Source organism: Cyprinus carpio, chromosome A8 (assembly GCF_018340385.1).
Source record: "Cyprinus carpio isolate SPL01 chromosome A8, ASM1834038v1, whole genome shotgun sequence".
Classification (NCBI taxonomy): domain Eukaryota; kingdom Metazoa; phylum Chordata; class Actinopteri; order Cypriniformes; family Cyprinidae; genus Cyprinus; species Cyprinus carpio.
Genome location: NC_056579.1, coordinates 2,943,666 through 2,971,378, shown reverse-complemented (window position 1 = coordinate 2,971,378; position 27,713 = coordinate 2,943,666). Strand labels below are relative to the sequence as shown.

At 33.8% G+C, this 27,713-nt stretch overlaps 1 protein-coding gene across 3 annotated transcripts in view; it reads left to right on the top strand.

Annotated features, from left to right (window-relative positions):
- The window catches only part of bicdl1 (BICD family like cargo adaptor 1), a 37,587-nt gene extending 14,265 nt beyond the window's left edge, over positions 1-23,322 (top strand). The window contains exons 3-12 of one of the 3 annotated variants that reach the window (XR_006160612.1): positions 2,857-2,973; positions 3,097-3,108; positions 9,692-9,838; positions 12,741-12,920; positions 14,625-14,843; positions 14,917-15,060; positions 16,353-16,483; positions 17,832-17,952; positions 21,378-21,490; positions 22,683-22,820. Coding sequence is in view for 2 of the 3 variants with exons in the window: in XM_042761617.1 (XP_042617551.1) it covers positions 2,857-2,973; positions 3,097-3,108; positions 9,692-9,838; positions 12,741-12,920; positions 14,625-14,843; positions 14,917-15,060; positions 16,353-16,483; positions 17,832-17,952; positions 22,683-22,850 (1,239 nt within the window). In the remaining variant the exon portion in view is untranslated. Of the gene's footprint in view, positions 1-2,856; positions 2,974-3,096; positions 3,109-9,691; positions 9,839-12,740; positions 12,921-14,624; positions 14,844-14,916; positions 15,061-16,352; positions 16,484-17,831; positions 17,953-21,377; positions 21,491-22,682 lie in introns of all 3 variants that reach the window. The other 2 variants (XM_042761617.1, XM_042761618.1) reach the window with 2 other exon arrangements.
- Positions 23,323-27,713: the final 4,391 nt, after the last annotated feature.

The following is a 27,713-nucleotide window of genomic DNA, read 5'->3' as shown; positions in this document are numbered from 1 at the left end:
CAAATTAATGTAAAAAAGGACATTAAATATTGATTCGAGTTTAACTATTTCAATAAAATGCATATAAGTGATAAGAGATATGAAACTGTCAGTAGGAAATCAGTTGTCTAGGACAATAATCATTATACAGTTTAGTGGTCATCGTATCACTTACATTATAGTAGGCTGATTAGTATATAATTTTTTTAATTAGATTTTCTGTTAAACAAACTTAATAAAAGTATGCATTTGTAGGGTATAGTTACACTCCTGTTGCATAATCTGATCCAGAATCCAGATAAAAACACGTTCAGATCATTTCTAGCACGAGATATTGCAACAGCAAAGTTGATATGCTTTTCGAGTTTCACTGTTGTTTTTATACGTCACGGTGAACACAAAGACTCGGGGGTTTCCATGGCAACAGTCACAGATGATGTGAGTCAGTTTAGCAACTGCAGTCTGGCTGATGGTAATGAGTGTTTCTCACAGCCGCAGTGGCCTGATCGCAGCCGCAAAAACACTAGGATCTCTGCTGGAATGTTCTCAGACGGTCCAAAATGCCAAGTGTGATCAGTGATTGTGTGTGTGTGTGTGTGTGTGTGTGTGTGTGTGTGTGTGTGTGTGTGTGTGTGGGTGGGTGGAGCTTCTCTGTCTTGCTCTGTAATATGACTCATGCTCATAGATTATTGGGGCAGCAACAGGCTTTGCTTCTCATTTAATATTTCTTGGTGAAATCATATAAAATGATCGATCAGATCTTCACGTGTGGGTTTTTAAATGAATTTTCACATCGGTGCATGTCACTGACCTTTAAAAAGAAACTGAAACACAAATAACTTGTGAAGGTAATGGAGGTGCTAAATGGCACAAATCAAATAAAGATTCATGTAACAGATTTTTTTGACTCAAAAAAAAACAAATAAGCTCTTGAACCAATTAACATATACAGGAAACATTGTAATACCAAAAAACTATAAATAGCTGATTATTATAGACAGGAAACAGTGGAATATCTACAGTGTCTAGTTAAAATGCTACTAATTTCTTTAAGAACACCCATGGTGTCAGCTGAGATTGCACCAGATAAACGCCTGATTTGGCACAAACAGTTAACATATAACAATACAAAACTTCAACAGGTGAAAATAGTTAATAGCCAGCTGACTTAATAACATTCATAGTCAGTACAGTACCTTGTACTATTGGACATCTGTACAAAAAAGCAAGAGAAAAAAGACGCAATATGTACACCAAACAGTTAGCACCTACGGCTCATACCTGCCCTATTATCACAGAATGTACAAGTCTAGACCTTACACCTAGACATATATCATCATGAAAAATTTAAGTGTATAGTGGGCTGGATAATAGAAATGTACATGGATGTAAATTAAAATATTTTCCATGGTTAATGAGGTAAAAAACATCAAATGTGTAATTCAAATATTTCTGGTGGTGTTGAACTATCAAAGTTATTAAATAATGTATAAAATTATGAAGACTAAAAATGTTCATATTATACTAAAAAAAAAAAAAAAATAATTAAATAAATCAACTCACAAATAAATATAAAAAAAACCACCCACCTACCAAACAAAACTTATCAAAATAACCAACAAACCAAATAAACCAAAAAACTCAGGGCAACAACAGAAACGAGCAGTATGTGGGGAACATATGGCTTGGAATCACTGATTATCCTACGGGAAGACAATAAACATTGTCTAAAGTAGTGTCATGGAGGGAGGGAAAAAACCTCCAACAATGTTAAATGGCAGTTTCGCTAAAAACACCTATACTGTAGTATCTGCCGGTTTTGCCTGCGGTTGTGTTTCCAAATACAGGCAGGTGATGCAAGCCCGTCAGACACTCTCTACATACATGCAACCAGGGTATAAATATCTGTTTAATGCAGGGGCTCATTTCCAAAAATTTCACCCAGGTCGTATCAGCTTGAAGAGGTAATTGGTGCCTTCTTAAGCACTTGCATCAGTGTTGTAACCAAGTAAGATCCTACAATAAATAAAAGTAGACAGAATGGGAAACTTAAAGCTAGCTTACCCAGCTCACTATATGTCGTGTCGTTAATTAAAATAATGATAATAATTCTATATGTGTCTCCTGAAATCACACCAACCAGCTCATTGGTCTTGTCGATGTTTTTTGAGAGGTTTTATATCCTGACACCATTTAGAAAGGGTGAATAAAACTAACCTCCCCATCATGTATGGCCGTGTTCATGCTTGTTTCATGATTATGATATGATAACACCGTTGTTGAATACAACGAATTTGACAATGACGTTGGAGCTGTGTTGTGGCTGTACAAATGTGTTTTTTTTTTTGTACAGGCTAGAGGGTTGAGAAACATCACAGCCTTTAGGAGCCCAGTGGTGAGGGTTCAGCGGGGCATGCAGTACGTTGTCAAAAATTAAGTTTTGATATATCTGCAGTTAGGAAAATTTACAGGATCCTTCATGCACAGAGATCTTTACGAATATCCTAATGAGTCTGGAGCTGTCGCAACATCAATCATGTGGTGTTAATGCCAATGCATGTTTATTCCACAAAACAGCATTGCTACAAGTACCCCAGTGACTTATTTTCCAGGTTTGGGTCAGGCAGTGTGTAGAGTGAAAGCAATGAACCGTCCTGTAAAGATTTGCTACGATATGAAAATTGTAGCACTAGAAATCTTGATCCTTCAGTTCATTGTTCATACTGTAAATAAAAGGTCAAACACCTGTGCTCCATGCATACAGACCATCTGCATACTACGCACAGTATACTGTACATACTGCAAAAACTGTACAAGCAGACTAAAGACTAGATATATCTATGGGAGGCTGACGTAAATGTCTGTGTTTGTCAACAGGCCGCCGAGGTGGAGAAACAGTTGTCTACTCAGGTTCATTCTTTACGGGATGATTTCAAAGAGAAAAGTCTCTCCACCAACCAGCACATGACGCGCCTTGAGACCCTGCAAGCTGAGGTGAGGCATTATGGGATGTGGACTGTCTTATCTGCAGTGAGTCATGACACCATGATGTATTTCAAAATCTGCTTTCCTCTGTTTTCCTTCCTCAAATTATGATTTGTTTCCTGCACTAAACAGCAAGGGCTTGAAGTAAGTGCTCATGAACCGCTTCCTCTTTTCTGCATGTTCGTTTTGTGATGTGAAGATCACATCATTCTGATACAAAAAATGCTCTACCATATCATAACCTGATTTTTTCACATCTCACAACAGAACAAAAAACGCAACCGTAAGCAGAAAAAGGGAATGTGGGACTTTTCACTAATTCATCTATGAGAGACGGGTTTGTAATTGGCTCCTGGTGTCTTTGTTGTGACAGCGCAGGACAAACAACGCCAGCGTGAGTTTCACAGGCCATCATCAGCGGACACGCTCATATCGCTGGTCTATTCACAACAACAAGATCAAAACAAAGCTTCGTTCAATTCTGAAATAGCTCAAGTGAGGAACTGTTCCAAAACATAGTGAACTGTCTACCAGTGTTATTTTAGTATTATTAAGATATATACTGAATGTATTTATATATATATATATATCATAATATATATTTATCTATATATATCTATATATATATATATTATTAATTTTTATTTTTGTATTTTCCATTATTATTTAAATTTTAGTTAATGTTTTAGTAATTTTGATGTGTTCGTCATTTTTATTAGTTACATTTTTATTAGTATATATACACACACACACCCACAGTATATATTAATTATCTTTGATATCAAGTTAAACTAAATAAACTACTTGTAAAAAAGTAAATGAAATGAAATCACGAAAATGAATGAATTAATGGTGAGTAGAAATCAGCTCATTTATACCCATCCGAAGTTTTAATTAAAATAATGATAACAATACATATGTGACCTACACCACCCGGAGCAGTCATAAGCCTAAATTTTGCCCTTGAGATTTGAATGGACATTTGAATGTCTGAAAATTAATAAGTTTCCATTGTATGTATGGTTGAAGTTAGGAGACAATATTTTGCCGAGATACAACTATTTGAAAATATGGAAACTGATTTTACCTAATTAAAATGTTGTAAAATCGCCTTTCTGTCCAAATGAAGTTCATATCAATGCATATTACTAATCAAAATGGGAGTTTTTGATATATTACGGTGTTAATTTTACAAAATACTTCATGGAGCATGATCTTTACTTAATAAATGATTATTTTACCATAAATAAAAATCATGGTTCTGACCCATAAGCATGTAAAAATCAGTTGTACAGTATATATGAGGTTCATTTCATTTCAGGATGCTCACTAAGAATTCTAACAAATAACAAATATACATAATAAGGTTCATTTCATTTCAGGATGCTCCCTTAGAAGGCTGCTGCCTATGTAGAAAATATGAGCAAGGCAAGGCAGCTCACTAGGTTTTGGAACAGAGCCCATATGTACATATTAACAGCTATTCAGTATTGAACAACAGGAACTGGCCTGATGAGCAACATTATGAATGAGAGATTAGCCAATCATAACAAACATCATTTATATAGAGTGTGAAAGGTACAGATAAGTGTCTAGGAAAAAATGAAAAAAATATAAAAGTATTTCAGAAAGAAGATTAACTTCCAGTACGATACACATGAAAAAAATATTTATCAAAGGATATATATATATATATATGGATGTATACTATATATATATATATATATATATATATATATATATCATATCTATATATATATATATATATATATATATAAAATTAATACTCTCCATGCATACATGCATCCACATCTATACTGCATGACTAATGGATCTGGTTTTGTTCTGCATGTGTGAACTATGCAATTGTTACACCTCAGCAACATTTGTGTTCTTGTAAAACATGCAGATATAAAGGTGGGTTTTTCCTCTAGTACAGTGGAACTGTATAACGCCAATTCAGATCTTAACATGAGTTTTGCAAATACAGAATCCTCTGGTCCTGCTCTCAATCATAGCCATATATTGCATGTTTGGAAAAAACCTTCTCTTAAAAGTGGTCTTAACGTACATACACTGACTTCTCCCATCTGCTCGCTGACAGCTGATCCTGAAACATATGAGAGATGTCAAGCTCTTTAAATCAAATACTGAAAATTTAACTCCATCAAATCATATATATTTCCAAGAGATGGAGCAGCTGATCAAACGGCTTTCATGCCCTCTGAAGGAGAAATCCACCTGAAATGTATGACTGTTTTTGCTTGTTGTAACACCTAATCACATTACAGAGCGCTGGAATATGAGCATTATAATAAAAGGACATGACAGATCTTAATACTAAACTTACTATACTAACACCACAACAACACAACAATACACCAAAAAATTAAAACAATGCCATAAAGAAACAATTCAAACAAAACACTATAGGCCTATAAACTAACAGTCCCATGGTATACAGTGAGAGTTTAAAGATCTAAAGAACCACTAGTTAAGAGGCTTCTACTTTTCTATTTCTGTAAAGAAGCCTAAAGACTACTACTATCTATGTTTAGAAAATAAATTTCTACGTTCTTTCATTTTAAACTATGAAATTTATCTAATTTTAAACTATTTTACCTAATATGGGTATGGTTCTGTGAGAGAAGCATAAAAAGTGAGTTTTTTTCTAAATATATAAAAATATATATAGATATATATATATATATATATAAACACACACACATACATACATTAGGGATCAATATTAGAGGACCTGCTCCCTTAAAATTTCCTATGTAGAAATATGAGCAAGGGAAAGGCAGCTCACTAGGTTTTGGAACAGAGCCCAATATGTACTCTTGACAGCTAGTTCAGTATTGAAAACAGATACTGGCCTGATGAGCAACACGGAGAGGGTAACAAACATATTTTAATATAGAGTGTGAAAGGTACAGATGATGTCTAGGAAAATATGACTAAAGTATTAAAGAACTGGCACTTCCTATTAACATTCCAGTAGATACAGGAGATGAAAACTATCGTCAGGACTATATAATCCATGATGTATGATATATAGGATATATATATCTATATATTATATATCTTTATCATATATAACTAATTCATTAATACCTCCATCTGCATCCACATGATCTGAAGACTGTGAACAATCTGTTACACCTCACGGTTTGTGTTCTGGTACAACATGCAATAAAAGGTGGGTTTTTCTCTAGTAAAGTGGAACTGTATAACGCCAATTTCAGAAACAAGTGAGTTTGCAAATGATAGAACCACTCCTGCTCTCAATAAAATAAGACCTCATTGGAAAAAACCTTCTCTTAAAAGTGGTCTTAACACAAACTGATTATCTGCCGTCGCTGACATCTGATCCTGGAAACATATGAAAGATCGTCAAAATCTTTAAATCAAATACTGAAAATTTAACTCCATACAGTCACGTAATATTTTCCAAGAGATGGAGGCAGCTGATCAAACGGCTTCATGCCCTCTGAAGGAGAAACATGAAGATGTATGACTGGCAGTTGTAACATAATCAAATAGAGCGCTGGAATTGAGCACTATAATAAAAGGACATGAAATGTTCTTGTAGTTACTGATCTTGCACAACATACCCCATATCAAAACATTGCCATGATGGTAGTACCACAGTATTCTTTGAAGTACAGTAGCAATCTTACAGTAGCAATTAAACAACACGGTATAGGCCTATAAACTAACAGTCCCATGGTATACAGTGAGAGTTTTAAAGATCTAAGATACATATAGTTAGGCTTCTATACTTTTATTATTTAACTGAAATATATTTCTATTTTTTTTTTTACTATAGTCCCAAACACATATACATCACGCCTGTAATATCAAATATATCTATGTCACTACACAGTACTGAGAAGAAGTGTCTCTGGAGGTTACAGTATCAGGGTTTAAAATATAATGACATAAACTAATGAAACGATTAGTTGTCTCTGGAGGTTACAATATCAGATTTAAATAAACACTTAATATAAACATTAACATTATTAGATACAGAGATGAGCTGTCTGTCAGACCAGAGCTGATTTATAGGATCTGTTCAACTCACCCTCCATCTCCCTGATCACTACAGACCACGGTCAAAAAAAAAAAAAAACCTTCCATAAAGGGGCATTTCTATGATTACCCTATTAAATTCATCTGTGTTGTCTTTTATGACAAATATTTAAATTCAGTCAATTATTTCAGAATACTATAGGCTGTTATACACTGCAAAGGCAGAACATAAAATACACCACATACAGTATAAAGAAATGAAACAATAAAATTTTATTTACACAGACTGTTTAATGCTGCTTAAAAGTGGTAGAAAGATATGAGATTATTAAATAGACTATATACAGTATAGGGTAGGGCAGCAATATTGTGACAAAAATAATTATTGCACTCAACAGACAACTCAACGCTGTAAAAAAAAATGAGAAAAATCTATGATTTTTAGTGGTTTTGTTTATTTTATATATATCCATATGTGTTTGTTAATTTTTAGTTTTAGTTTTTTATTAATAAACTAATTTTATAATAAAAAACAAATAATTAAAAAAAATAATAAATATAAAAAAAAAAAAAAATACATTAATTCAAATTAATAATAAAATTATTAAAAAAAGACAAATGTTTCCTAATCAAATATATGAAAAATACATGAAGTTAAACTAAATTAAAACTAAATTAAAATGAGAAATGTTGCCTTAGCAACTAGCTGAAAAAAACAAACCCTTTCTTATATTTTATTTTATTTCAGGTAATCCTGGATGCAATGTGAGCAGATTTAAATGCAATGCCATAATCAACACTTTTTGTTCATTTTAAAATATTATTTAAATGCAACAGTCATGATAATTTTTTTAATTGTGCAGGAGTATTTTGGGGGCATTTTTGCCCCAAGCCTACTTTAATTTTTGACCCTGCTACTGTCCACATACAGTGTAAAGAAGCAGAGACAGGCCTCTCATAGAAGAATGAATGGGAGAAAACTCCATGCTTAACATAGCGGCTAGATGTAGATGTAAAGGCGTTTTAATAGCGAGACTCCCATGTGGAGTGTGTGTACTAGAGCTGTAATTGAGCGGGGAAAACTTCTGTTCTATTTTAAGGGCAAATGCTGCAATGTCTGGGTGTTCCCGAAACTGCAGTCAGTGCCAGACAGAGAGAAACAGGAGTCTATTCCAATCCATGACGCTTCTGAGCCGACCGGGACATAAATATTCAGTGTCACTGTCTAAATCAGCTGTTTTAAAATGTAAATTTCAAGAGAAGCAGATATATGCGTCAAAAGTCCAGTGGTTCTGAAGGCAGGTGCAGCATACGGTTAATCACAGAGAATCCCTCAGTGCTGGTGAACTAGGTTAGCAGATCTAGGTCAAAACAGGAGGGAGAGACACTAAAACTTCTGCTCATGTCTGTTTCATGGGCTACGCACACAAATCAGGACTCAAAACCCATTTTTATTTCTCTAAAGAAACTATTAAGGGAAACCTTTGAGAAGATGCTGATACTTAAAGGAATAGTTCACACACACACACACACACACACACACACACACACACACACACACACACACACACACACACACACAGTATTGGCTAAAAGTGTACTCACCCTTTTTTTTCATTAGAACAGGTTTGGAGAAATGTAGCATTCCATCACTTGCTCGCCAGCAGATGCTCTGCAGTGAATGGGTGCCGCCAGAATGAGAGTCCAAACAACTGATAAAAACATCACAATAATCTACAAGTAATCCACACCACTCCAGTCCATCAGTTAATGAGTTTTTAAGAAACAAATCAATCATTAAGAATGATTTCTTTCATCTAAATACAAGTCCATAATCCATAATAACGCTTCCTCCAGTGAAAAAGTCCATCTTCTGTTGTCTCTCACATCATAATCCACCCACATATTTGTTTAGAGCTGTTTTGGCTCGTAAATGCTGTTTGATCTGAGCATAGTTCTCTGATTCAGACAAGATGACTTTTTCACTAAAGGAAGAGTTATTATGGATTCATATTTTAGCTGGAAGTGACAGGTTTCAAGTTAAAAAGTATCAATGACGGATTTGTTTCTTACAAACACGCAGCTTCTGGCTTCACGAGACGTTAACTGATGGACTGGAGTGCTGTGGATTATTGTGATGTTTTTTTTGGTGAGCAGGTGGTAAATTTCTCCAAATCTGTTTCCATGAAGAAACAAACTCATCAACATCTTGGATGGCCTGAGGGTTGAGTAAATATTCAGCGAATTTTCATTTTCGGGTGAACTATTCCTCTAGAACGTTTGCTAAATGCATTAATGTTAAATAAAACAGCTGAGAACGCCATGAAACTTCCTAAACTGTGAAAGAGAAAAATACCATCAACAACAATTTCTATTAAAATATTCCCAAAAACAACCATCACAAACAGCACAATCCAGACTATAGAGACTCCATACACACCCCTACCAACACCTTTAAACACCGCATTCCTACAACTACAGGAGAGTTTAAACTAATCCACTACACCACACTTGAGTTTTTCAGATACATTAGGCTCATATACTATATTATGTAAGGCTCAGATATATCGTGACTCATTCATTTGTAAAGTTTGCAGATGTTTTGCTCTGATTAGATCTAAACCGATCAGAGACTAAAGCTGTACAATGCTGATGTCTGTAACCTGGTGTTTTTCCCGCTCTCGTTGTGCAGATAAAGATGTTGTCAGAACGTAAGCAGGATCTGGAGCGACGTGTGAACGCCATGCTGGAGGAAAACCAGCAGCTGCAGCACACGGCGGAAGACCTGAGAGAGCGAACGCTGGTGCTGGAGAAACAGTGTCACGAGAAGGACTTACAGGTGAGCCACCATCACACTGCAAAACAAACACACACATTATAATCACTAATTATGTTTTGGTAAATAATTTTGCATTTTTCAAATTTTCAAAGTTTTCAGTAAATAATTAAACACTGAGAAGCAAACAACATGAGAAGCAAAACTGTATATGATTGGAAATTAATAAGCATTCATGTCCCATAAAAGATTTATGTTTCAAACATGAAAAAAAATATATTTTCTCTGAAAACAACTCTTAATATACCTTACTTCTCAAAAAAAATAAAAAATAAAAAAAATATATTAAAATAATAGAAATATATATTTTCAGTAAGTTTTACTTACTTGTATTATTGATTGAGTGATTATTATTAACTTTGGGAAAAAGACAAAACTAAAAAGTTTGCTGTGCATTTTATTCACTTTGGGTGAATCTTATGAAATCTTTCAAGAACTTGAACATAGCCGTGAAAGAAACAAACAAGACTTTAGCCAAATATATTTAGCCTTAAGTAAATAAAGCCTATTTAAGGAGTATTAAAATGTCTGTATTGTGACACTATTTTCAAGACAATTAAACACATTTTCCTCAAATTCTCATTATTGTAATTCAGCTGGATGTTTTAATAGTTTTTTTTTTTTTTTGCAATTCTCTTTATTTTCAAAATGTTTCTTATTAGTAAAATACAGTAATGAGTTTTTTTATTATTAATAAATTGAGGATAAATGAAATGCAATACAAAAGAGCTACCATGATTTATAAATAAATTTGTTTAATTAACATGAACATGAAAAAAAATGCAATAGTGTTAAGAATCCTAATGGTCCTACTATAGGCTTACTTTGTCTTTTAGCAAAATATATTTTTTATTTCGCTCTTTTGATTTTGAGGTTAATTCTGACAGGTACATCCATTCATATGTCCATTCATACATTATAGAAAGGTGTATGACAATATGTTCTGACTGATCTGCACCTGAAAGTGTTGTGAATCAGAATGAAATCAAGTCACTGAAAACTCAGCAGATAAAAGCAGCAGTCCAAACTGAGTGAGAATAACAAACAAAAAAGTGATTCCACAGAAGTCCTTCTTGTTCTTGCTCCATTTGATTCTGTGTTATTAGAGATTAGCAGTTCATTGTTTAGCTGGAGAAACAGCTGCATGTGTTTGATCGTTTGATTCACTGTTATTTGTGCTTCGTTGGACGGCCTCCAGTTCTCAGGTTTTTTCAACAGCTCTCAGCGACTAAGTAGTTTATTTCTTCATTAAAGAAAGATTTACCTCTAAAGAAATGAATAGTACTTTTTATAAATCAGTTTAAAATGATGCTCACTAAAATAAGACCCCGGTCAGTGACTGGGAAAAAAAAGTATAAAAGTAACTCATGTAAATTTTTGATGTAGAGACTGAAATAATATTTCCTTATAATTAGGGCTGGGCAAGTTAACACATTTTTATCGCGTTAACGCATTAATTAATTAACACAGACAATTATTTTATCGTGCATTAACAGTATTTTGCTATACTATAATATACTATTTCTATAGAACCTATTATAAAATACTACAGAACACATTATATAATATATATACTAAAAAATACTATAAAACCCATTATAATCAGTGACACTACAAATACACCTCACACAAGCAATCCGACAAAACACACCAAAAACAAACAAAATCAAAAATACTGTCTACACTGGATGCAGTGCGACACGACACGACAAATCCCCGACAGTAAACAGCTGCCTCGTTCTATCTATGACGTACTGACACTAAATTCAAATGATTTGCAAAGGTCGCTTTGTTGCGTCCAGTGTAGAGACTCTATCTAGAGATATTTCAGAAGTGAAGCGACTTCAGTGGAGACCAACGTGCTGAAGGTCCAAATCGCAGTTTCAGTGCAGCTTCAAAGGGCTCTACACGATTCCATCCGAGGAATAAGGGTCTTATCTAGCGAAACCTTCTGTTATTTTCTTACAAAAAAAATTATTACATACCTTTTAACCAGAAATGCTCGTCTTGCACAAGCTCTGCGATCATGTTCAAGTTCAGAATGGAAGGGTACGGCGAAAATCTCATTTTCTCCTCCAAATTCAAAATCGTCCGACATTGTTGTTTTACCTTTTTTTTTGTAAATGGTGTATGATTTTCTTTGCACGTTGCTTTACAAACACAGGGTTGGAACTTCTGCCTGCGTCACACGTGACCTTTCCAACATGACTACGTAATACTTGAAGTAAAGCTAGTGCAAGACGAGCATTTGTGGTTGATATATATATAAATATATATATATATATATATATATATATATATATATAAATATATATCTTTTTAAGAAAATGACCAACAGTTTCACTAGATAAGACCCTTACACCTTGGCTGGGATCGTGTGGAGAACTTTGAAGCTGCACCGAAACTACAATTTGGACCTTCAACCGTTGGTCCCCATTGAAGTCCATTACATGGAGAAAAATCCTGGAATGTTTTCCTCAAAAACCTTAATGTATTTGCGACTGAAGACAGAAAGGCATAAACATCTTGGATGACATGGGGGTGAGTAAATTATCAGAAAATCTTTATTCTGGAAGTGAACTAATCCTTGAATTTGGCTTTACAGACATCTAATAGAGCATAACGGTGAGCGCTGAGCTCTGAGATGAATTACATCATTACAAACACTGATTTATTTCTATTATCAGACACTTGCGGTTGTGGAATAAATGAATCATAGGTGACAGAAATGCCCGACAATAGAGTATTTAGACAATGACATGAGTAACTGCACATGCTTGCTTTAGCGTGACGCTGCATCCGGCTCTTTTATTTCTCAGGGGTGAGTCAGGGGTTGTTTTTTGTGCTCAGCGTGTTCCCTCAGGTGTGTTTTGAGTGTTTTCTGACTCTTGTGTATTCGTACCAGCTGCGCCAGAGTCAGCTGGAGCTGCAGGAAGTGCGCCTGTCTCACCGGCAGCTGAGCGCTCGTCTGGAGGAGCTGACGGAGGAGTGCAGTCTACAGGGCTTCAGTCCGAACCCACACAGCATCCTCTGTGAGATCGAGCAGAGCATGGAGCAGGAGGAGCTGGAGCAGGAGAGAGAGCAGGTACATCAGCAGGAAGAGACCGTCTGATTGGGCTAGAAGGGATACAGCTACGGCCAGATTGTCCTACAGGGCACACGCACATCAATATTGCACCATTTTCGTCATGTTGAACAACAATTAATTGCTGTATTTGCATTAGGTTAAGTTTAGGTTTGAGGTAGGTGTAGACGTTAATAAATCACATTAATTAATAAAAAACAACAAATATTTTAAAGGCTAGAAATTGCTGTTTGCATGCACAAATGTCTATAAAACTTTCTTTAAAACTGTAGTCACAAACCAATGGAAAAAAAAAAAACATGGAAACACATTTAAAAATATGTGACATGTTTACTGGTAAAATTGCAAAAGCACACTAGTGAACTTCAGATCTTAAATGCATATTTCTTAAAAAACCTACTTGCAAATACTATAATATTAATGAAATAAAAGGCCAATTAAACATACTTTCATGACTGTTTCTTAACACACTTACGTTTTAAAAAGTTTGTACTTTGTAATAATGCAAAATAAAACGTTTTACTTTAAAGTACATAATAAATCATTATATTTTAATGTTTTAAATTTGAGCTTTTAAAAAGTACACTTGTTTTGATGTCTCGACTAACATACGGGAGCACATGTAAAGTACTTAATTATAAGTTTGCCTGTGGCGTCTTATTTGATATTACATTAAAAGTTAAATGTAATAAATTGCAACTTCATAATAGTGTAATTATTAATATATCTAAATACATGCCATTCAAGTTTCAATAGAAATGGCATTAAAGTATAATTTAGTTTATCATAAATGCTTGTGAGTACACTTTAACCATATTTCAAAGAAAACTGAATTATGAAATTACATATAAAGATTTACTTAAAGGGATACTCCACCCCAAAATGAAAATTTTGTCATTATTCACTTACCCAACATGTCGTTCCAAACCCATAAAAGCTCTGTTCGTCTTCGGAACACAATTTAAGATATTTTGGATGAAAACCCGGGAGGCTTGAGAATGTCCCATAGACTGCCAAATAAATAACAGTGTCAAGATCCATAAAAGGTATTGAAGTCGTCGTCAGAATACTCCATCTTCCATCAGACATGCAATCTGGGTTACATGAAGCAATGGCAACACTTTTTGTAAGCGAAGAAAACAAAAATAATGACTTTATTCAACAATTCCTTTGTCAGCAGTCTCCTCTGTGTCTCTCATTATCACCGTATGCTGTGTATGCTCTTCTGTGTCATCCGCTTGTTTTCTTCGCTTACAAAAAGTGTTCTCGTTGCTTTATATAACCCAGATTTCACGTCTAATGGAAGATGGAGTACTCTGACAATGACTTTAATACCTTTTATGGACCTTGACACTGTTATTATTTACCTGACAGTCACAGGCCTCCCGTTTTTCATCCAAAATATCTTAAATTGTGTCCTGAAGACGAACTGAGCTTTTATGGGTTTGGAATGAAATGGGGGTAAGTGATTAATGACAACATTTTAATTTTGGGGTGGAGTATCCCTTTAGGTCCTACTTAAGAGGGCCAAAAAAGCACTCTGAAGTTCATCTATGTGCATTTAATATAAATTGAGACTATAATACTTTTTAATTTAATTGCAGTTAACGTGCAATAAAGTGTCAGAACGCATTACATTCAGTTTGCACTTAGATTATGTACTTTTAAAGTCTATAATTTCCATAATAAGTGTCTTTCCTCCAGCTCCGGCTGCAGCTGTGGGAGGCTTACTGTCAGGTGCGCTCCATCTGCTCCCATCTGAGAGGAAATGACATCACAGACTCCGCCTTATCCACAGACTCGTCCATGGATGAGTCTTCGGAGACGCTGTCGGCTAAAGACGTCCCCACGGGGAGTTTGCACGCTAATCTTCTGGAGCTGCGCAGACTCACGCAAAACCTGCTGGACGGCAACGAATCTACGGTAACAATCATCGTATCTACCTCAAACTTTCAGATTGTTATTATTATTCAATGTGTGTTTTGCGTGCGTCCAGAGTTCACGGCGCAGTGATGAGGAGGTTCTGGAGGAGCAGGTGCGTAAATTGAGCGAGGAGCTGCGAGAGCTTAGAGAACTGTACGAACAGGAGCAGGAAAAAACACGCAACAGTCAGGAGGAGGTGCTACAGCTCCATAACCAGGTAGACACAGACACACATACACTCACCTAAAGGATTATTAGGAACACCTGTTCAATTTCTCATTAATGCAATTATCTAATCAACCAATCACATTGCAGTTGCTTCAATGCATTTATGGGGTGTGGTCCTGGTCAAGACAATCTCCTGAACTCCAAACTGAATGTCAGAATGGGAAAGAAAGGTGATTTAAGCAATTTTGAGCGTGTCCTGGTTGTTGGTGCCAGACGGGCCGGTCTGAGTATTTCACAATCTGCTCAGTTACTGGGATTTTCACGCACAACCATTTCTAGGGTTTACAAAGAATGGTGTGAAAAGGGAAAAAATCCAGTATGCGGCAGTCCTGTGGGCGAAAATGCCTTGTTGATGCTAGAGGTCAGAGGAGAATGGGCCGACTGATTCAAGCTGATAGAAGAGCAACTTTGACTGAAATAACCACGCTCGTTACAACGAGGTATGCAGCAAAGCATTTGTGAAGCCACAACACGCACAACCTTGAGGCGGATGGGCTACAACAGCAGAAGACCCCCACCAGGTACCACTCATCTCCTCTACCAATAGGAAAAAGAGACTACAATTTGCACGAGCTCACCAAAATTGGACAGTTGAAGACTGGAAAAATGTTGCCTGGTCTGATGAGTCTCGATTTCTGTTGAGACATTCAGATGGTAGAGTCAGAATTTGGCGTAAACAGAATGAGAACATGGATCCATCATGCCTTGTTACCACTGTGCAGGCTGCTGGTGGTGGTGTAATGGTGTGGGGGATGTTTTCTTGGCACACTTTAGGCCCTTTAGTGGCAATTGGGCATTGTTTAAATGCCACGGCCTACCTGAGCATTGTTTCTGACCATGTCCTTCCCTTTATGACCACCATGTACCCATCCTCTGATGGCTACTTCCAGCAGGATAATGCACCATGTCACAAAGCTCAAATCATTTCAAATTGGTTTCTTGAACATGACAATGAGTTCACTGTACAGTCACCAGATCTCAACCCAATAGAGCATCTTTGGGATGTGGTGGAACGGGAGCTTCGTGGCCTGGATGTGCATCCCACAAATCTCCACCAACTGCAAGATGCTATCCTATCAATATGGGCCAACATTTCTAAAGAATGCTTTCAGCACCTTGTTGACTCAATGCCACGTAGAATTAAGGCAGTTCTAAAGGCGAAAGGGGGTCAAACAGAGTATTAGTATGGTGTTCCTAATAATCCTTTAGGTGAGTGTACATACTAACTGTTCATAAATACCCGAGTTCATTCATTCATCTGTCCTGCTCTGGATCCTGTAGGTGGCGTTGCTCTCGGTGGAAGTTTCTTCTTCCAGAGAGGAAAATGAGCACTTGAGAGCGATGGCAGAAGTACACGAGCCCAACGAACAGTTACAGAGCGCTATACGAGACAGAGATGAAGCCATTGCCAAGTACGGCACACGTATACATATATGCTTTTAAAGGAATAGTTCACCTAAAAATTAAAATCTGCTGAAAACTTACTCACCGTCTAAGATGTAGATGACTTTATTTCTTCATCATTTGAACAGATTTGGAGAAATTTAGCATTACATCACTTGCTGAATGAGAGTCTAGCTAAATCTTCAGGAAATGTTCACTTTTTTGGGTGAAATTTTCCTTTAAAGTTCACATCATAATTATATTTCAAAGGCAATAAACAATCATGAAATTACATAAAGACGTACTGAAGTCCTACTTAAGTGGGTCCAAAAACACTGTAAAGTTCACCTAATTGCATTTCAAATCAGTTTAAACTGTAATACATTTATATTTAATCGCAATTACCATGCAAATAAGTGTCTTAAAACATCACGGTCAGTTTGCACTTAAGTATATTCTTTTAAAGTTTGTTTTTATTAAAGATTCAGCAGTTTATTCTTTTGAATCTTGTGTCATGTATTTAAGTATTTGTAATTACACATTTGGAATGATTAACTTGCAGTTTTCTATATTTAAAATATATTAACTTTAAATGTAATATTGAATAACACACTACAGTTTAAATTGTAATCAAGTACTTTACACGTGATTCAGTATGTTAGTATTTTCTGTGTAAATAAGTGTACTTCTTTAAAGCACAACTTTAAAACTTAAAAATATAAATGTTAAAAATAAATGCACTTTAAAGTAAAACCTTGAATTTTATATTTTTTCCAAATGAACTTGTTGAAAGTGTACTTAAGTTTGTTAAGAAATATATTGTTTTCAAAGTGTACCTTTTTATAACTGCACTTAAATAGCCTCTTAGTTAATCAATGTTGTATTATCTGGAAGTAAAGTTTTTAGCTTTTTTAATAACAAGTGCACATTCAATACAATTAAGCACACTTGTTTTTCACAAGGCTCATTCTGCACAGCTACAGATCTGAATAATTCCACAAGTTGTGGCTTGATCAGATTTACTATTTTACCAGCGAATACTACTAACACAGTACACCATTAACCACTAAAATACAACTGTTTCCATTTTTAGATGGTAATAAAGACATTATTCAGTACCTTTATGAACTAATTTTCCTTGTGAGAACATCTCAAAAGGGTCATTTTCTGCTATTTTGTACAGCTACATTAGACAGAGAGAGAGAGAATAATCCTTTAGATGTCTTGAGTTCAATAAACATGTGATCTAATCTCAGAAAAATTATTTACTGTTTTTACACATATGAGTTTCTGCAGCCTATAACCATGACCTCATTCCGCCAGTCACAACATTAACCTCAGATGCCGTTTTTGTATCTCTTCTTTTCCCTGTTACAGGAAGAAAGCCGTGGAGATGGAGCTGGCGAAGTGTAAGATAGACATCATGTCTTTGAACAGTCAGCTGTTGGATGCGATACAGCAGAAACTCAACCTGTCTCAGCAGTTAGAAGCCTGGCAGGTGTGTTTCACACACACACACACACACACACACACACACACACACACACACACACACACACACACACACACACACACACACACACACACCTCTGACCTCAGATCAGATCAACATGAAATAAAATGGTCCATCAAAAAGCTGATGTGCATATAAAGTGCACTCTTTCAACAGCCTGAGTTTCTAGAAGTATCTAGAAATAATAATGAAAATAATGTGAATGCAAACACTAGCCAAAGAAGAGAAATTCCATACACCATAACACAAGTACCAAGGTTATTATTATTAACTAAAATAAACATTAAGTAAAATTTTATGACAAATAAACTTATTTTATTTCAAATAAATTAAAAAAAACTTAAATATATATATATTATATATATATATATATTATATATATATATATATATATATAAAATACACAAAATTACAGAAAGTTTAAAAATGAAAATAAACAGAAAATATATATAAAAAAAACTTAATTCAAATATAGACTGAAACTATATTAATGATACTAAAATAACACTGACTTTACTGACTACTAAACTAGAACTTTACTGTAAAATAAAAAAAACATCTAAAAACATTGCATGTATTGTCTTGTAAGATATTCAGTTCAGTTCAATTCAAGTTTATTTGTATAGTGCTTTTCACGATTTAAATCATTGCAAAGCAGCTTTACAGAAAATATAAAGATACAATGTACTTTTTTTATATATGGTAAGACAGCTTAATTTAATAAGGTTAAGCAAATTACAATAAAATATACAAATTAAACATTCTATTTCAGCTAGAAACTAAACTAAATTCAAAAACCTTATAATAACTAGACATTCAAAAACTAATAAAATGACAAAAACACACAAAAAATAAACTAACAATTTAAAATCAAAATAAAACCGGAACATATAAAAAAAAATTATAATTCAAATATAAACAAAAATTATAAAAAATTATATATTATAATAGTATGTCAATGATACTAAAGCAACACTGACTACTCTAAAAACATTATATATATTGTCTTGGAATATAGAATATATATTTTCTTTATAAATGGTAAGGCAGCTTAATTTAATAAGGTTAAGCAAATGACAATAAAATATAAAAATTAAACAGTTTATTTCAGCTAGAAACTAAATGAAAAACAAAAACTTTATAAAAACTAAACATTAAAAAAATAAAAATGACTAAAAATTATTTAAATTAAAAATTACAAAATACACAAAAATACTACAAATTTTAAATTAAAATAAAACCAGGACAAATAAAAATTATAATTCAAATATAAACAAAAAACTGTTAATAGTATATCAGTGATACTAAAACAACACTAACTTTACTGACTACTAGAATTATAACTCTAATGTAAAAAAATACATCTAAAAGCATTAAATATATTGTCTTTTAATATATATATATATATATATATAATATATATATATATATATATATATATATATATATATATATATATATATATATATATATATAATATTATATATATATATATATATGGTAAATCAACTTTATTTAATATGGTTAACTTATCATGTTTTTAAGCTTAAAATCACAAGTTTTAACTGTACTATTTGTATACATACCTTTTCCTGTTAAAATTACTAACAATCCATTTCCCCTGAAATTATGAATTTGCAATAGAAGACCATTTTCAATATTACTTGGGGCATCACCTTCTTTGAAAGGTTGAATTTATGTTTTTAAAGAGAAAGAGTCAAAAGTAATCAATGGTGGTTTGGCTGCAACATCATATCCTGAGTGATTTCAAATGGCTTTTTGATCAAACAAAGTGGACTTCATGATCAGAAGGTCGAGAACATCAGGACTGCATGCTTGCGATGCCTTGGTCAAGCATTCAAGTCTGCATCTGAGTGTTTCTGCTCAAACAACCAGCTCTGAGATCAGTCACATTACAAAACTGTATTAGGAAAAAAAAAAGCATATTAGAAAGAAATTAAAAGGTACAAATTATAGGGGAATACATAAACTATTCATCCCATGAAGCAATAAGATAATTACCCTCGTTCTGTGAAAACACATCCATTAACACTGAGCTCAGCAGCAGTAAATGAGCTTTTTATGATGCTGAACTGTAATGAATCGCAGCAGTCAGCCTCTTTCTCTCTGTCTGCTTTTCTCTCCTTTTGCCTTTTATGTTTAAGGTCAACATGAAGTCAACACTGACCTTATTTACTTATCTTACAGCACACAATTCATAAATGCATGCTATTTTAACAAAATAAATGTTTTGTTATTTTCAAAAATATTGTGCACTAAAATGACGTCACCTAGACTGTACACTTCATTTGAATTTTAAGCAATAATTAAATATTATATTTAATAATCAAATATATATATATATATATATATATATATATTTAGTCATTGTTTCAGGCTACTATTGTACATTAATTGAACTCAGAAAAAAAGCCAATTTTGTATATGGGCCAAATATGAAAAGGTTAAAACAACAAAAAGATAATACCGCTCCCCATACATTAGAATGTGTCCTGTTTCATTTTTAATTTTTCAGAGCAAAAAATAATGACTATCATACATTTTTACCTAGATTTACTGAAGACACCCACTAAAATGTCATTCAGTGTAAGAATAGTTCATATAAACCAATAAAATACTAATTAATTGTAATTTTAAATCTTTGCCACTATCATTACATTTTACCACTAGGTTTTACCCAATTGTCAGCAAGAAATTTTAATAATTTAAAATATAATAACAATAAGTATTAGTCTTTATATAGTTTAATGAGTATATTGTTTCATTTTTACATAAATAAATGTTACTCTGTATGACGCATATTTAGATTTTTTTTTTCTATTATTTGCAAAATTATTTACAAAAGTTAAAAACATTAATGTAGACACTTTAGTTGCATTTAATATGCTTTCTATGTATATAAAATTACTTTTGTAAATTTAATTTTATGCAATCATCAAAATGGGACGTCTCATCTTTGACCTGCATGCAACTCTATAAAAGAATCTTTAAATGCACTTCCGATAAAATTGTGGCCCCATCTATTTAAATAAGTCCTTCAAAGTTTGTCCTGATAAAAATCGTTGTCTCAATCGTTGACTTTTGGACATGACAACAAATATTAGAACTGCAGCAGTAAAACATTATCACTGGTAAACCAACGCCTGTTAACGTTCATATTATAGAGCTCACTGCAATAATCATATAATGAATGATAGATTTGAAAAATGATCCCTGATGGATAAATAGTTTCAGAGAGAAATGCAGCACATTACTGGTGTGCCATGGGTTGTTTGTACAGAGTCATGTTGAACTCTACTTCTGACAGCGCTTCTGTCGCTCTTTCTCACCCGTATCCCTGAATGTGTGTGTGTTTAACTCTTAGCTTCCCTTCTCTCTCCCGCCTGCAGTTTGCCTCCTCAGGGCTGTTCACTGTGTGGCTCTTGTGGTTTCTGATCTAGTGGCCTTTCTCAGCTTCCATACAGTCCCTTCTCCCCTATGATAACTCCCTCCTGCCTTAGAGGTGAGCTCGGCTTCACCGTCGAACCCGTATCCATGGTCACGAGGTCACGAGGTCATCGTTCATGTCATCGTGCTGTGGTTCTTCACCTGCTCTTCGGGGCATTTTCACACTAGAACAAACATTAGAACCGTTCTGGGGTCTTCTCACGAATGCTTCTGTGAAAAGAGTCCAGCAGTGTGTTGTTTAAGTATTATTTATGTAGGTTTATAGTATTTATTAAGATTTTAAATTTGCTAATTTTAGTTTTATGTGCTTCTGTTACTTTTATTAGCTTATATATATATATATATTTCTATTTAGCTTTCATTTATTTTAGGTAATATTTTTGGTGTATTATGAATGATAATGAGAAAAGAGAAGAGAACAGTATTTATTTTAGGTAATATTTTTGGTGTATTATGAATGATAATGAGAAAAGAGAAGAGAACAGTATTATTTTAGTATTTTTATATACTTTTTTTTACTATTTATTAATATTTTGAATTTGCTTTTATTTTTATACTTTCAGTTTAAGTTTCAGTACTTCATTAATTTTTCTCCCCCTTAATTTTTCCCTAGTATACATATATATATTATATATAATATATATATATATATATATATATATATATATATATATAATAATTTTTATTTTCCAGTTTTAGTTATGTTTTTGGGGTCTTCTCTTGAATGGGAAAATAGGCTGAGACTGGTGTTGCGAAGGAAACACTATTATATTATTTCTTTTTATTATTATTTTATTTATTTGTTTATTTTATTTGTTTGAATTAGCTTTTATTTATTTTAATTTATTTTTATTATTGTTATTTTATTTTAGGGTTTGTTATGTGCTTTTGACAGTTTTTATTTTTTTTCTATTTAGCTTTAATTTCTTTTAAGAGTTTTTATACAACTTCAACTTCATATTTCAGATAGTTGCCAAGGCAGCATTTCTAATTTTTGTTTAAGACTTTTAGGTTTACATTTTATTTCATTTCAGATTTATTTCAATGACCAAAAATGATTTATAATAGTTTTAGTTTTGTTAATAATAACACTGGAAGGGCACCGAGTTCTGGTTCAGACCAAACAATGTAAAACAAGTGTGAAAACAGCTTTCATATGTCCATCCATTCTCACTCACCTCTGTCTGTCTGTCGATGGCTCTTTTCTGTCTTCAGATGAAGTCCTGATGTCTGTTTCTCTCTCTCAGGATGATATGCACAGAGTTATCGATCAACAGCTGATGGATAAACACCAGGAGGAGTGGAAGGATCCTCCATTCTCCTTCAACGGGTCACGAGGAGGAGCTCCATCCAGACGAGCGCATCGCCTCTCGGACGGAGACAAGCGCCTCTTTTCATTCTTCAAGAAGAACTGAGATTATCTGAAGACATGGAGGAAGAGAGTGTGAGAACAGACGTGAGAGAAGGCAGAAAGAAAGTCGAAATCACCAGATCAGTGGTTCTCAACTGGTTTTGCTCAACAAAAACCGGCATCATTTATTATGCAAAAGTAACAAAAATATCTTTAAAATCAAACTCTGAAATGCATTAATTGGTTACATTGACGCACTCACAAAAATATTTAGATCTAATATTAGATCTAGATATTTAGATTTATGTATTTGAATTGCATATACAATTTTCATCCATTTGGATTACACATTAACATAAAAAACTCAATGTGATGCAAATTAGACGTAAATGAAACGGGTCAGATTTTAGTAATAGTACTAATGAACAATGTATTTTAAATACACAATAATCAGGTTTATACATAATATATATGCATCATTAATAAATCTAATTTGCTTAAATTTTTTTTTATAATTTAACTAGTTGAATATTGCTTGTTCCACAGCTAGCCATATTTTAATTATTTTAATTCATTTTAACTGGATTGTTTTTATTAACAGATTTGTGCTGATTCTAAACAATTTGAATAAACACATTTTGAAAATGTTTTTTTAATATATATATATATATATATATATATATATATATATATATATATATTTAAAATTATAAAATTAACTAACAAATATACATCGCATTTATTACATTATTGCATTATGGTTATTTCTTTATGTTCAAACTGTGTAATCCAAGACTGAAATTTTATGCAGTTAATGCAAATACATAAATCGTAAATCTTAGGCATAAATATTTTGGTAATGCCAAGTATTTATATATATATAATTCATTATTAAAGTAGTTTGAATGCATTCATTATGCCTTGTAATGCACCTTATAATGCATTGCAATGTTCTCATGAATAATTGTAACCACAGTTATAATACATGATCATTCTTCACTATTCATTGTTACACCTTCAGAAAGTGAAATGCATTAAAACACGACAAACCTTTAAATATCACAATGCATTTTAACTTTGATTGCAATTATTTTTGAAAAGATATAATGTATTACAACAAACATTATGAATACCTTTATAATGCATTATACATAAGGTTACAAGTAAAGTTTTACCTTTTTTTTCTTTTATAATGCATCTAGGGTTTTATGCTCTCAGCACCCAATAATTGATTGTAAAACCACTTGTTTTTGGGTCACGAGCCACTGGTTGAGAACCACGGCGCTGACAAACCGAGATCTCTGATGGCTTTGAGCCATTTTGCACTTTATCTGTTCCCACAATCCTCCCTCAGACAGCTTGAGACACGGTCGTCGTCCGATAGGGTGAAGCCCTGAGTCAGGGTCTGTTCAGCAGGGCTCCCAGAATACTCCAGTCCTATCAGAAGTCAGTTTCCCCTGCGAGTGCCTCGAAAAGCTTCTCCTCACCTCACTGCCAGAGATTAACGGAGGCACATCCGCTCATTCGCTAGAGACTCAACTCAGGATGAACTGGACTTCAGACGGTTCAGGACAAAGGTTTCAGCATCACCATGTAGTTTCAGGCCCAGGCGGAATCTGTAGTCGTGCTGATTTATGAGAGTAATATGAGAGTACTGCAGTATTATTGAAAATATGAAGGGTGTAGCACGATGTGTATGTCATAAATCGGCGTAAATGTGTAATGTTCGGACACAGATTGGGTGGGGGCCTGATTATAGATGATGTTTGAACGTTGCATCATTAAAATAGTTAAAAAAAAAACAGCTACAGATGTTCTGCTCTTTGGTTCATTCACAGAGGCATTTTAGATAAAAAAAAAAAAACAACAACTAATGAATGTAATTAACTTTCTAACAACCACATGAATATTCTATAGAATTAACTTTCAGCAGCTGCTTAGAATCTAAAACATATAAAAGCAAGCAACATATACAAATAATACTGCAACAAGAAAGTGTTAGCGTAAATGCATTGTGGCTGTTTTCTCAACTGTACCTGCTTGTTTTTAGCACATTTCTGGAGAAAATGTCCTCAGGACTGCTTGATAATTAACTTAAGGCTGTGTGCGTCACAATCTGACGCCAATGAACCAAAGAGCAGAAGTGTTGAGTTGGAATTTGTAGACTGCGTCTGAAAAACTATACACACATGCAAGCAGTATAAATCAGAGAGAAACACTAAACTGAAGACACCTTTAGATGATACTCACCGTTAGAAAATCTCAGTCCTCAGAGATGCACTGAAACTGCGGCTGTGTTCAGAATGAAATACTAGTGTACTGCCTACTGCGCAGTATACACTACTGACAAATAATGTGACACATGCAGAATGTAGTCCAAAAATTTAAATGCTGTGTTATATGCAAGAATCTTCCCTATTGATTTTTCACGTTTTACCCATATCTTGATTTATACATTGCATTGTGTTGTACTTCAGGGTTAAAGAGAATGTCCTGGCAGAACATCTCCAGTACCTTTTCCCACTTTTTACTTTTTTTCTTACAGTGTAGAAATTTTAAAAATCATAGAGCAACTGTAGTAGCTCATCTGAGTATTTTTGCATATAAAAAATACTGCAGGCATAATATGACTACATTCTCAGAAAAAAAAAGGTACAAAATTGTTACTGGGGCATTACAGTAAGAGACAAAAGCTAAAAGGTACATCTAAAGGTAAAGGTACATCTTTGTACCTTTATTTCTCCCTAAATGCTACATATTAGTACCTTTTAAAAGGGTCCCCCAAGTGACAGTCCTGAGTGTAGTATGCTAGTATGTTATTCTGAACGCAGCCCAGGTTTTTTCTAGTGTGTACTTCCTCCAGCCTATGAGAATGAAGGGAGCACTTGTGTCCTGATCGTGAGCTGTAATCGGGTGTGTTTTCTGTCTCGTGTTCGGTGTGTGTGTGTGTGTGTGTGTGTTTAGGTTAGTCAGTGAAAGTCAGGCAGATTTTAAGCAAAGCTATGCAGCTGTCTTCTTTCTCGCAGAGGTGATTTTTGGCTCGGAGAAACCCAAAGAGTGTTTTTTTTATACGTACAAAGACACAAATAGGTTTGGAATAAAAAAGGAATCAATATATTTGTAAATGTATAACTTTTGAATGATAAATCAATTTTTTTAGAACAATCTCCGTGTAAGCGCTTGTCTGTCGTGTAGTGTGGTTTGTAAGTGTTTCTGGAGGATTTGCTGTCTGATCAGAACTGAATGTAAACCATCTGAAAACTCTCAATCCAGATCAATGTGAAATAAGATGATGTAGGAGAGGTACTACAGGTCAACATGATAAAAGGTTCATTTTAACAAAGTCATATGCAGTTTTGGGTAAGTTACTCTAAAACGTAATTCATTACTAGTTACAAATGACATCTAAGCAGTGTAATTATATTACTGTACTAATTACTCTCTCTAAAGAGTATTGCATTACTCATGACTAATTACTTTGTAAACCCTTTTTCAACCTCAACCAGCTGAACAATACAAGGATAGACATAAAACTACTCCTTTAATTGTTTCAAATAAATAATACAAAAATGCATACATTATGCTTGAATTGACCAAAGGATTTAAAAGGAGAAGGTTACATTAAAAACACACATTTTAACATTAAAAGTTACATTTTGATGTTAAATCCACTGTTTTATACAGAATTGATCTATAGTCTTAATACGATTACATCAGTAGTAACTGTAATTACAGGAAAATTAAGACTAATTAAAAGTAATTAAATTACTTAGTAATGCATTACACCCAACATGTGAATATTCACCATACTGACCATTTTTAGCAATGCAAATACAGAAATATGCACAAATATGCATATTACAATAGACGTGCTTTAAATGACACATAAACCAACTTTAAATTTTCAGAATATTTAACAAAATTCATGCATAGAAATGTACATTTGTGCATGTAAATATTCTCGTCCCCTTTTAAAAGATTAAAATGGCCTTAAAAAAATCCTCTGACATTTAAATATCACTGAAGCAAAATCTCAGTTACATTTCACTCCAAATGACATTAAAAGCCACTTTAGAAAATTGCCTTTGAAAGATCCTAACTGATGCTGATGTGTATGACAAGGGTGATTTAGAAAGGATCAGGTGTTTACAATTATTTTGGATGTTTTCATTGAAGCCTGTAGTGCTTCTCCTGTCTGACGGCTGTTATATTAGTAGTGGTTTAAATCTTCCAGACAGCAGCCGCAGCCCGAATCGCTCCACGTTTAGAGTATTAATCGTCTCTCTTCTGTTGTTCTGCATGTAAAAACATTTCAATGTCATTTCTTTAGATTCTGTTCTTGTGTCTCATCACATTGACTTTGTACTGCTGTTCTTTTGCCATTTAAACACTGTTTTTGCAAGTCTCTCCAGTCTGTCTTAAATCTGTGCGAGCTGCTGTTGTGAATGTGTTTTTCCAGTCATCCACCATTTCTACAAACACTCTCTGGAAATGCCACCAGTCTCTAGTTCCTTTACCACTAGGTCTTCATGCATGTGAGTGGATGTGCTCGTCTCTCTATGTACTGTATATTTCATTCATAAGACAAAAACAAGCCGTTTGAATAGGATCACTGGACATTCAATAAATTATTTTAATAGAAATATTGAAGGGGTGGGGGGGGGTAATAATTAAATAAAATTGGGAGAGTTCTACAGCTGTCCGAGTAAATAATATTGTATAAAGCAAATATTAATGTTTTTTACCACATCATTAGTGCCAAGTTTCCTTCCTTAAATGCACTTTCTGAAAATTAAATATTATAAAAACATACATATATTTAATCAAACACTTTATCTTTGCAGTAAATCTTAAAAATGGCTGCTAAAAACAACTTCCTATCAACATGAACCTCACTACATTTAAAGTAAAAATTATACTTAAGTCA